We start from the raw sequence: 12,178 nt of genomic DNA, 5'->3' as shown, positions 1-12,178 counted from the left end.
ATTTTTAATTCATATAATGATTTGTTGTAACAAAATAAAAGAATGTATATTATATTTTTAAATTTTTATATAATGGAAATCTTATTAACGACTGCATATACTATAATAATATGTATCTGTATCATAGTTAAGACAATTCTTTATTTCTCAATATGAGAAAATTGCTATTTTATGAAATGTTAAATGTATGATCTCACTCTGGTTTTAGACGGCATTTATCATTCATACAATGATCTTAATAATTTCTAAAATCATATTTTTTATAATATGTTATCATTGTTTCAAATTTTCAATAATTATTAAATACTGGAGTATTTATGTAGCTACACAAATCTTAATTAGTATAATCATGAAGTAAATAAAATATGAGATAGTTGTCAATTGAATAGTTAGAGTAATAATATTTAAAAATATTCATAATATATTTAAGAACATGATAAATATTTTTTGTAATGAATTGCATATGCAAAATCTTTATAATATATCATTGTATTTTGTATATAAATCAGATTAAATATTTCTAATAAACAACCATCTCATTTGAATTCATGTATCACAGAACAGTTTTCTGCTTCTAAATATTTAATTCAGAGTTGGGCAAAATATAATTTGATAAAAATTATAATTAATATAAAATCGTGTTATTAATTAATGATTATCAATTAATCAATAATCATTAATTATAAAATAATAATTAACAATAATTTTTGAAGCTGAAGATACTTAATAATCATTACTCACGAAATAATATACTAAATATTTTTTGAAGAATATCTATATTATTAAATTATATTATTTTTTAGAGATATATTCTTTACATACAATTTTAATGTAGTTTTTACATTTCTTGTAACACTTTTCTTACATCATTATTTGAAATTTTTATGAAACAATGTATTATTTTATATTATTATATAAAAAATATTTTATATAATATATATTCTTTTTGCGATTTTAATCTAATTATTTTCGCAGGAATTTTTTAAATAACATAATAGATATAACCAACTTTCCTAATATTACAAAGATTAAGATATATATCTTGTAAATAAATAGATTATTTGTTCTACTAAATGTTAAAATAATCTTTAATGATCATTAAATGATTACAAATTATTGATTTATGATTACAAATTACAAATATTGTGCATAATTATCTTATATGTGATATTATTATTTGATTAATGATGATAATTATAGTGATTTTTAATAATAAGTTATTTAAAAATCACTTCAAAATAATTAATTATTGCCCAACTCTGGACTGATTGAATAACATTATCTTAAAATTTTTAATGATGTTTGCAATACCAAGCATTAAGAAATATTTAAATTCTTACATAGAAAGTTGAAAAATATATGATGTAATTGATGCTAAATTGAAGTTGACTTTTTACAATTGTTTACTATTAATGTGGAGTATAAAAAACTATGTACATTAATATATTCTTGAGAATCGCCAAAAAAATTTTATCCATATATTAGCTGAATAAAATGAATAAATAATTTATCTTTATGTTTATATAAATATAGGTGGACGGGATCAAGATTAAACTCTTTATTATTTAAATATGCATGCAATATTTTTATTATATTCATTGTTGAATAAAAAATAAAATTTAATACTATTTAGATTATAATTTTAATATAACATTTATAGCTATAAATGATATTTATATAATTAATTTGATAGAATAGATTAATTTGGCAGTCTTGTAAAAAGTATTAATAATATTTATTTTTTCATAGACTGATAAAAAAATTTTTGCTATAGATATTTCAACAATACTTTTTATAAAAGACTTTCAATATTCTAAATTTTTCTGTTTTCTTATAATATGATGTCTTAAATATATTTTATATAAAGAATAATTAAAATGTTACTTTATTTTTATGTTATAATCATTAATCTTTATATTTTGTATCACATTAATAGATAAGACAAAGTTTACCCGTCCACCATTTGATGTATTAAATGTTTGCAATAATTTTAATCAGTATATGCAGTTATGCATGAAGCTAGTATACCATTTGAAAAATGATCATTCATTCTTATATCATTTGTACAATTGTTAGAGTGACACAGTAACTTACAATAAAGATATACTTTACAGTTTAAATATTTTGTTACATTCAAAATCATTCCTCATAATGTACGTCATGTCTTTTTTAAACGACCAACAATCCATTCAAGACCTTGATAAAGCCTAAAATATTACAAATAATCAATAAATTTTTTACATAAATTAATAAAATTATATCTTTAATAACAAATAGATTCTTCTTTTACCCTTCTCCTGTAAGTGCACAACAACTTTGTATGTGCCATTGATGTTTCTTAATGGAAGTTAAATCTAGTTGTCTAGAGATTTCAGCAGCTGTCATGCTACCTTTTAAATCTTGTTTATTAGCATAAACTAAAACATTAGCTTTACTTAATTCTTCATGATTTAGCATTGAATATAACTCTTCTCTTATTACACAAAGTCTTTCTCTATCTGTACTATCTATAACCATAATAATAAACTCTGTATTAGTATAATAGGTAGACCATGCAGCTCTTAAACTTTGCTGTCCACCCAAATCCCACATTATGAAATGAATATTTTTCCAAACAACTTCTTCAACATTGGATCCAATAGTTGGTGATGTATGAACAACTTCATTCATTAGGAACTGGTATAATATAGTTGTTTTACCAGCATTATCTAATCCTACCATAACTATTTTATGTTCTGAAAAATAATATAATTTAATTATAATTAAATTAATAAATTATATAATTACAAAATATAATTATATGATTTAAATTATTTTCTTATGAATTTATTTAAATGTTTTAAATATTTTTTTCTAGAATATGAAAAGAAAATATATGAATAATATATATTAACATATGTTCAAAGTAAAATGAAAATATAATAAAAATTTTAAGAAGTTTTCACAATATAATAATTACAACATTAATTTATAAAGAATAATTTTACTTATTATTTTATCTTATCATTATAACTAAACTTTTGATAATTAAAAAAAGTTAAAAATATCTGATAATTAATTAAAATTATTTTATTGAAATGCATTTTAACACATAAATAATAAAAATATAATTATGGAATTATTTATAATTATTTATAATTCTTATTTATATTCTTATTAAATTATATTTAAATAAAATTTAACATTTATGAACTATTTTTATATAATATTAAAACAAAAAAAAAGCAAATATTTTATATATATATTCTTATATAATATATATAATAAATAATTATCATTTTTACATATTGTTAAATATGAATCTTTGTAATATTATTATTTATATAATATTATGCACAAAGCATAATGATACAATATTGTTGTTACATATGCTGAATTTACTTACCTTCATTGCCAAAGAGACTCCACAATTTTGAAAATAATAATCCCATATTGCTTAAAACATTAAATCACTCAGTGTTAATATTTATTTAAACGTATTTCTGTATAATATATTCTATAATCTTTTTCTCGATAAAAAAGATATATATATTTGGTTTCAGAAATGGAATATCTCATTGTCAAAGGGTTATGTACACTTTTTTATCAAATTCTTTTTCAACATATTTATGATAAATTCATTATTAATACTTTATAACATGAATTATATATTTAAGAACTGTTGCAAATTGTTAAAAATACACTAAGGATAACCCAAAAGTGAAAGAAATATACGAAGACCTTCCCTAATCTAATCAAGCAAATCGAGACATGTTGCGTTCCCAATTAAAACATTCGTACGTGCGATGCGTCCAATCATTGTTTAGTATTAACCGAAAGTGATGTCAGTCTTGTATATACGTATACTGATTGGGAGTATGAAATTCACAATTGAAGGCGCGTAATATATAAATTTATTTGAAATGGTTAGTTATTGTCACATAATATTAAGATAATCAAGTTGATTTCGCTGAATCATTATCTATATTCTTTTCAAAAAACAAGAGAAATAAAAATAAAAATCTAGAATAAAATTTATAGATAAATATAAAAATTTTAAATATTTATCGATAATAAATATTACTATTATTTTTTAAAATAATATTAAATTAAAAAACATTTTCATTAAATAATATTAAAAATTGAAATTATTAATATAATACAAAATTAATCTAAACTTTGCAATAATAAAAACTTTGTTATATTATATAATAGTTTAATATTTTGATACTTTACAGATTAAATTATTAATATCAAATTTTCAAATAAAAATTATTAACTAATTAATATAATTAGTTTTATTATTTCCTTTATATATTATGATATTTATAATATAAAATTGCTAATATCATAGAAAATCAAAAAAAAACTTTTTTCATAAATTAAATTTTTAATAATGAATTTTGAATAATAAAAAATTAAATATTCTATTAATTATTATATTACGTTTTTAATATATCTAAATAATGATTAAATTATGAACTTTTCATAACAATGTTTCCAGTGTGTAACAGTGTGCTGACCTTGCTGGGCGTTGCGATTGGCTTACGAAACGTCGGCTGATTTCGAAGTTACTCCAATATGAATGTTCGTTCATTCTTAATCTTCGTGGTAAGGTGTTCGGCCACTTGTTGATTCTTCAAATTATATTACAAAGAAGAAATAATATATCACTTTTTAGAATCATTGAAAAATTATAATGAGTAAACCGTAAGTATAAGTTTTGTATTATTTTCAATAAATTAAAAATTTAGATTTATAAAAACTTGATAAAAATTTGATTTATGTAATTATTTTTTGTTAGAATAAAATTCAATAGATAATCAGTAATTAATTAATAATTAATTAATCGATTATTTAAAAAATTAAGAAAAGTAGATAGTATAGATAGTATACATATATTGAAAATGAAAATGAAAATAAAAATGAAAATTGAATTAAAAAAATATTTTTTCTTATCACATTTAGATATTAAAATACATATATTTCTTAAATGATATATTTTTATAATTATCTAATCCTTATGATATATAATTTAATAAAAAAATATATTTTATATTATAGAAGTGCTGATATTGCCCTTATTGGGTTGGCTGTTATGGGTCAAAATTTGATCCTAAATATGAATGATCATGGATTTGTTGTATGTGCCTATAATCGTACAACAGATAAAGTTAAATCTTTTTTGGAAAATGAAGCAAAAAATACAAAAGTTATTGGTGCATATACATTGAAAGAAATGGTAGACAAATTAAAATCACCAAAAAGAGTAATGCTTTTGGTAAAAGGTAAAGTTCTATTATAAATTTTGTTTTAATATTATAATTTGACCTTGACATAAACTATTATTTGTTTTAAGTATATATTACTTAAATATTTATATATAATAATTAAGCCAATATAATAATAATAATTAAATAACATACAAATTCAATTCAATTTAAATATTTAATATTTAATATATAATAAATATAATAAATAATAATAAATAATATATTTTAGCTGGTGCAGCTGTGGATGCATTTATTGAACAATTGGTACCTTTATTATCCCCTGGAGATATTATCATTGATGGTGGTAATTCTGAATATCAAGATACTGATAGACGAACTAAAGAATTAGAAAAAAAAGGAATTTTGTTTGTTGGTAGTGGTGTTAGTGGAGGAGAAGATGGTGCCAGATATGGACCATCTTTGATGCCAGGTGGTAATCCTAAAGCTTGGCCACATATTAAACCCATTTTTCAGGTTTAGTTGAAATATGATTATTTATTTAAAAATTAAATATATCATAGATAAGATTAAATATATTGATAACAAAATATTTTTTTTTTAGTCAATCTGTGCAAAAGTTAATGGAGAACCTTGTTGTGATTGGGTTGGAGAAACAGGTGCAGGACATTTTGTAAAAATGGTACACAATGGCATAGAGTATGGAGATATGCAACTTATTTGTGAAGCATATCACATTATGCGTAATGGTTTAAAACTTAATCCAGAAGAAATGAGTCAAGTTTTCGATGATTGGAATAAAGGAGAACTTGATTCATTTTTAATTGAAATTACTCGAGATATTCTTAAGTACAAGGATGAAAAAGGATATTTATTAGAACAAATTAGGGATACAGCTGGTCAAAAAGGAACTGGAAAATGGACAGCTATTGCAGCATTAGATTATGGAGTACCTGTAACTTTAATAGGAGAATCAGTTTTTGCTAGATGTCTTTCTGCTTTACAAAGTGAAAGAATAGAAGCCAGCTCAGCATTAAAAGGTCCTGATGCTATATATCAAGGTGACAAAAAACAATTCCTAGAGCATTTGAAAAAAGCTCTTTATGCCTCCAAAATTATTTCCTATGCACAAGGTTTTATGTTATTACGGGAAGCTGCAAAAATTCATAACTGGAATTTGAATTATGGTGGTATAGCTCTTATGTGGAGAGGAGGATGTATTATAAGAAGGTACATGTATATTGAATATATTTATATTGAAATTTAATATTAAATAAAAAAATTTTAATAATAATATTTTATTATACTTTTATTTTTTAGTGTTTTTTTGGGCAATATAAAAGCAGCATTTGAAAAGAATCCAAAACTTTCCAATTTATTATTGGATGATTTCTTTACTAAAGCAATGACAGAATGTCAAGCTAGTGCAAGAATAGTAGTATCCACAGCTGTAACATTAGGCATACCAACTCCAGCATTATCAACTGCTTTAGCTTTTTATGATGGTTATAGAACTGCAAGACTTCCAGCAAATTTACTTCAAGCTCAACGAGATTATTTTGGAGCTCATACTTATGAATTACTTGGTCAAGAAGGAAAATTCGTACATACCAATTGGACTGGACATGGTGGAAATGTATCTGCTTCTACATATGATGTTTAATAATTATCATTATAATTTTTAATAACAAAATGTATATATAGTTAATATTATATATGATAAATGTATTTATATATATTACATTTAATAAATACATAAATAATTGTATAAAATCACTGGAAAAGATTTTGTTCAAAAAAAAATAAATTTATTAAAAAATATATATACTAATATACATATAAATTATTCATTTTCTCTCATTAAATTAATAAATTGTTGATTTTTGAAATATTGTTATTTATTCATTTTTTGTTTTTTAATTGTGTATACTAAATTATCTTATTAAATTATACAAACTAAAGATATATATATACAATATAAATCAATCAGATTTAAAAAATATATATATTTATATAAAAAAACAATAATAATTAGTAATGCATATTTCTTTTATATAAAAAAAGTTTGTATTATAAGAAAATAGTAAAGCATAATTTGTCAAGTCGTTCAACAAATCTTGTGAAATGTGGAAGTAATTTAATCTAACCTAGCTGTTGTTACAATTATTAATATACTACATTTCCATTAATAAGGTATTGATGTCATTTTATAATTTTAAGAATATTTTATTTCATGCAATAAACATTTAATTTTTAAATATTTAATTTTAAACTGAAAAGTTAGTAAAAATGGAACATTTTGACTTAACAACACTGATATCGACTAAAATGGAAATCCAAGTAAAAATAATTTCGCGCCATGAGTCATCAAAGTCAAATAAAACTTCATAAAACTAGCAAATATACAACTAATATAAATATTTAACTAGATATCTTTCTTATTTTATTTTCTTCTAAATTAAAATATATAAAATATATATGATTATGTTTGAAAGAAATCTATGTTAATAATTTAATAATACAATTTAATTTATTTTGAAAAATATTATATTTAAATAAAAATATAAAAAAGTTTATGCTGTAATATTATAAAAATAAATTTATAATAGCATTAAACATATATAATTAAGATTGTAAATATTTTGATAATTAAGATTTAAAAGATATTATTGAGAAAATGATATCATAGAACCCTATTTCAGCCGTCCCTGAAGCGCATCGGTTTTACTGACCGTAGACGGGCGACGTAGTCTGCATCATTCATTTGCAAAATGGCTGACCATAGGGAAAGGGATTCATATTATTCGCAAACGGATTTAAGATCAAAAAATGATGATCCACCGAATTCACGTTTATTTGTTATATGTCATAAAAGTCTGGAAGAAGATGACCTCAGAAAAGCCTTTGAAAAATTTGGAAAGATTGAAGATATTTGGGTGGTTAAAGATCGTATTACAGGGGAAAATAAAGGTAATTCCTCTTGTCTAGAAGAAATCAATAAGACTTTATTTTATTTTTTAATATTTTTTGTATATTTTTAAATTTATTTATATAATTTTTATTTATGAAAATTTTTTATATGTTTTTTATATCATTGATACATTTTAAAAGTGATTCATTGTTTATGTAGGAGTTACGTACATTAAATTTTCGAAAACATCAGAAGCAGCTTTTGCACTGGAAGAAATGAATGGAAAAATGTTGGGTTCTGTTGGAAGACCTATTAAAGTAATGATTGCATCAAAGTAAGAATTTAAATAATTAATAAGACAAGAAGAATTAATTTTTAATTCAAAAAGATCTTTTAAAAGATTATTCTTTTTTAGTATACAATATTATTGGTAAATATGAAAATGAAGATAATTGTTTCAGCCGTGATCAAGGATCTGTCAGAGAAACGAATGAAGAAGAAAGATGGGTTCGTTTGTTTTGTGTGTTACCTAAATCTATGACAGATAGTGAACTTCAACAAGAATTTTTAAAATTTGGACCTATTGAATATGCAACAGTGGTTAAAGATAGAAACACAAATGAATCAAAAGGCTTTGGTTATGTAAAATTTAAAAAAGTATCCAGTGCAGCAAAAGCATTTGAAGAATGTGATAGAAAATATAAAGCTGTATTTGCTGAACCAAAAAAACCAAAACCTGAACATATTGATGTAAAATATAATAATGGATTATCTTCTCATTATGATGGTACTAGTGGAGGTTATAGTTCATCAAATTTTGGAAAGAGTAGTATTAGTTTAGAAATTGCCACAAATTATCCTAATTCTGAAGGTTATACACATTTACAAGTAATTGCACATCCAGCATTAAATCAAGATCAATTATGGAAATTGTTTGATATTGTACCTGGATTGGATTATTGTCATTTGAAAAATGATGTAAGATACAGAATGCCAAGAGGTCAAGCTGTTGTAGTATATTCTAATCCTAGTGCAGCAGCATATGCAAGAGAAAAATTTCATGGTTTTGAATATCCACCTGGTCATAGGATGATAGTAAAACCAGATTTATCAAGTGCACCTCCAAAAAATGCAATAAAACCTGGAAGTTCTGGTGGAATTGCTAGTGCTAGGACAGATTTAGCACATTTAGCTGAAACTATTGCTCAAGCTACATCTTTAATTCAAGCTGCAGGATTAACTGCACCAAGTGAGAAATTATTTTGTCTATGTAATGCAATAATATATAATATCTTTATATAATTATATTTTTATATAATTAGGTTTAGAGCATTCAATGTGTGTTAAGTTACCGCCTGTGCAACCAATGGCTAGTATAGATGCAGAGGTTGCTAAAAGATGCTTTATTGTATGTGGGCCTCCAGTACCTCCCATATATGCTATGAAGGATGCTTTTTGCAGATTTGGAAATCTTATAGATGTTTATATGCTTCCAGGAAAAAATTGTGGTTATGCAAAATATGCTAGTGTAGAAAGTGCAAATGAAGCAATTGAGGTATGTTTTATTAATTTACAATAATTCCTAAATAAAAAATAAAGTTAATTAAGCTAATTAATTCATAAAATTATATTGTTTTATAGGTTTTGCATGGACAAGAAATTTGTGGATCTCGACTAAAAGTATTAGAAGCAGAAGAGCGCAATGTCGGTGAAGATCGAAGAAAACGATTACGGACGGACGAAGATGAAAATTAAATTATTTTTGTATATCTCGTAAGTAAATCGTCGAATACAAGAAGAAAGGAGGGAAAGAGAAAGGCATTTAAATATTAACACCCTGACGTTGTAACTGACGATAACTTTACTTAAAAAACAGGAGAAAATGTAATTTTTCTATTTGTCTTCACAGACTGACTGGTATACACAAGCTGGACGCAATAAAAGAGACGAATTTTAAGACTCACTTGACCACGTCGGGCCCGCATCCAAGGAAACTACTCCAACTACCTACTTTTAACTACCGCTTACGTTCGCGATTTCAACGTTACTGAAACTTTAACGCTACTTTACTTTATCCTTACATGTCGTTACACATATACACACATACACATGACTTCCTGATTTTATTATTTTATGAGGCCTGTGCGAAAAGTGAAAAAAAATTAAATTAATTTAAAAATTCATTTTACAAATATATGAAATATATAAAATTAGTTAAATTTTTATAATTAATTTAATTCCTTCCTTTAATATAAGGAAGGTATATGATGCAATATATTCGAAGTGCGCATTTATTGTTATATGGTAATATAATATTAGATTAATCAAAGGTAAGAGGTAAAAAATCTCTCTTTCAATGCATATATATTTTTGTATTAAATTGCAATTAAAGTTTATTTAAACAAATTAAAAAAAATAAATTAATTCATTTTTAAATTAATAAATGATTAATAAATCAATAAAGGAGAGAAACAAATAAGTTTCTAGAAAGAAAATAAAATGAAATTATATTTTAATATTTTATATCTTTGTTTATAAAACAAGGATTATATTGTTATTAATTATAATATTAATTTTAACTATTCGTGCAGGCTTTAAAATATAACCTATGCTTTAGAATTAATAATATATGTTTTTGTTTATTATTTATATCCGATAGTACTGTATAATTCTTTTATTAGCTACAATATGTATGAAAGAAAACGTAAAATGAAAAGTAATTTATTTCTTGTATGTATTTCAAGAAATATTCGAATTTCATAATGATAAATAATAATATATTTCATAGAATTAAAATTTCAAAATAAGATTTATTCCATAGAATAATACTTATTTTTGTGAGTATTTTGCAAATGTAATTTTGTATGTTATAATATAGTATTACATAAAATATAAATTGAAATTATATTTTTTTAACTATAAATATAGTAAATGCAAATGTAAAAAATATTTTTATGTGCAAAAGATATATTTGATAAAGTAATATTAAATTTTATCATAGGTTACAATAATTTTAATTTTACTTACACAGTAAAATATTTAATTCAATATCAAAAAGATTTGGAAATATTTCATTATCAATTTTTTTTAAATAAAATTAGTTTTTTTAAATACACAATTACAGATGTAAAAGTAAAAAAAAAATTTTGAACATTTTCTATGGAAGTATTACAAGTAAATCTTGTTTTGGAATCAATATTCATGTGTATAAATGTATTTGCAAATATTTTAATATGTTAGTTTTTACATTTAGATCAAATTTCTTTTAAAAAAAGTACATTTTCTTAGAGAATTAATATGTTCATGATCACAAATCGTGAAATACCAATATATAATTAACGCACAACATGAACATTTTATGATGGACATTTTGTACATGTATTAGACTGTTCTACTCAATGACTATACGCAATGATGTTTTAGGAGACTGTAACTGACTTGTTTGATGATTATTAAAATACACATTGAATATTCAAAATCTCACACTGATTTTCACTTAATTTTTTTTTTTACACAGAACAGAATATCTTACTTTGCATTATATGTTCATAATTTACTAATTTGATATATTTTTTCTTTTATCTTTCAGGATATCTAAAGGATTCAAAGATGTGTACCTGTGATGACTGTGATATAGCAGAGTAAGATATTACTACCATTGTGTATATGAAGCTTAAAATATAAAGAATAAATTATAATTTTATATATTTTCTCCTTTTTATTACTGAATGAAGATTTATATCAGAGGATTATTGTATTTGCACTCATTTATGCATTTCACTTTTATACTGCACTTTTAAAGTATACGATGTTTATAATTTATTTTTTGCATATTTCTTTGATGTGTTCATAAAATGTGCAATAAAATAATTTTTATAGAAAAACGGTATATGATGTTATATTTAATCGATTCCCGAATCATCGGTTAGATTTGAATTGAAAAAACAAAAAAATTCCCAACAGGTGTCGCAATGTGTAATACATAAAAAAAAATTTTCGCGCCAGTAAAATACATTGGAATTAAACGTAAAGTCATGGGGAGATTATTTTAATCGTG

The 12,178-nt window shown here is 22.9% G+C and overlaps 3 protein-coding genes across 5 annotated transcripts; 2 read left to right on the top strand and 1 right to left on the bottom strand.

The window, feature by feature from the left end:
* Positions 1-2,102: 2,102 nt before the first annotated feature.
* Positions 2,103-3,847, bottom strand: LOC551034 (ADP-ribosylation factor-like protein 5B). Its single transcript, XM_623430.6, has 3 exons — positions 3,386-3,847; positions 2,291-2,735; positions 2,103-2,207 (listed from the first exon to the last, which is right to left on the bottom strand). Exons 1-3 carry the CDS (start codon positions 3,429-3,431, stop codon positions 2,159-2,161), a joined length of 540 nt encoding a protein of 179 aa, XP_623433.1. The 5' UTR covers positions 3,432-3,847; the 3' UTR covers positions 2,103-2,158.
* Positions 3,848-4,480: 633 nt separating this feature from the next.
* LOC552712 (6-phosphogluconate dehydrogenase, decarboxylating) lies at positions 4,481-7,041 on the top strand. Its single transcript, XM_006566923.2, has 5 exons — positions 4,481-4,689; positions 5,044-5,267; positions 5,482-5,726; positions 5,815-6,440; positions 6,531-7,041. The coding sequence occupies exons 1-5, from the start codon at positions 4,679-4,681 to the stop codon at positions 6,871-6,873; spliced, it is 1,449 nt and encodes a 482-aa protein (XP_006566986.1). The 5' UTR covers positions 4,481-4,678; the 3' UTR covers positions 6,874-7,041.
* A 907-nt stretch (positions 7,042-7,948) lies between these two features.
* Positions 7,949-12,005, top strand: LOC412116 (RNA-binding protein 45). 3 transcript variants are annotated; one of them, XM_006566924.3, is made up of 6 exons: positions 7,949-8,180; positions 8,341-8,455; positions 8,583-9,370; positions 9,444-9,676; positions 9,763-9,894; positions 10,031-10,207. In XM_006566924.3, exons 1-5 carry the CDS (start codon positions 7,982-7,984, stop codon positions 9,874-9,876), a joined length of 1,449 nt encoding a protein of 482 aa, XP_006566987.1. In that variant the 5' UTR covers positions 7,949-7,981; the 3' UTR covers positions 9,877-9,894; positions 10,031-10,207. The 3 variants fall into 3 exon arrangements, with proteins under 3 accessions (XP_006566987.1, XP_016771043.1, XP_395582.2); XM_016915554.2 differs by having other exon boundaries at positions 7,963-8,180; positions 9,450-9,676; XM_395582.6 differs by lacking the exon at positions 10,031-10,207 and adding an exon at positions 11,711-12,005 and having other exon boundaries at positions 7,982-8,180.
* The last annotated feature ends 173 nt before the right edge of the window (positions 12,006-12,178 follow it).

This window comes from Apis mellifera, linkage group LG12, assembly GCF_003254395.2.
Source record: "Apis mellifera strain DH4 linkage group LG12, Amel_HAv3.1, whole genome shotgun sequence".
NCBI lineage: Eukaryota > Metazoa > Arthropoda > Insecta > Hymenoptera > Apidae > Apis > Apis mellifera.
This window is presented reverse-complemented; position numbering and strand designations above follow the sequence as displayed.

Bases quoted from the DNA above. Each gene is read 5' to 3' on its own strand.
- LOC551034 (XM_623430.6), bottom strand. From the start codon at position 3,431: ATGGGATTATTATTTTCAAAATTGTGGAGTCTCTTTGGCAATGAAG. The intron at 2,736-3,385 runs GTAAGTAAATTC...ATTATTTTTCAG, and splicing joins GAGTCTCTTTGGCAATGAAG to AACATAAAATAGTTATGGTA. The intron at 2,208-2,290 runs GTAAAAGAAGAA...GTAATATTTTAG, and splicing joins TGTGCACTTACAGGAGAAGG to GCTTTATCAAGGTCTTGAAT.
- LOC552712 (XM_006566923.2), top strand. The intron at 5,727-5,814 runs GTTTAGTTGAAA...TTTTTTTTTTAG, and splicing joins ATATTAAACCCATTTTTCAG to TCAATCTGTGCAAAAGTTAA. The intron at 6,441-6,530 runs GTACATGTATAT...TTTATTTTTTAG, and splicing joins GGAGGATGTATTATAAGAAG to TGTTTTTTTGGGCAATATAA.
- LOC412116 (XM_395582.6), top strand. From the start codon at position 7,982: ATGGCTGACCATAGGGAAAGGGATTCATATTATTCGCAAACGGATTTA. The intron at 8,456-8,582 runs GTAAGAATTTAA...TAATTGTTTCAG, and splicing joins AAAGTAATGATTGCATCAAA to CCGTGATCAAGGATCTGTCA. The intron at 9,677-9,762 runs GTATGTTTTATT...ATTGTTTTATAG, and splicing joins GTGCAAATGAAGCAATTGAG to GTTTTGCATGGACAAGAAAT.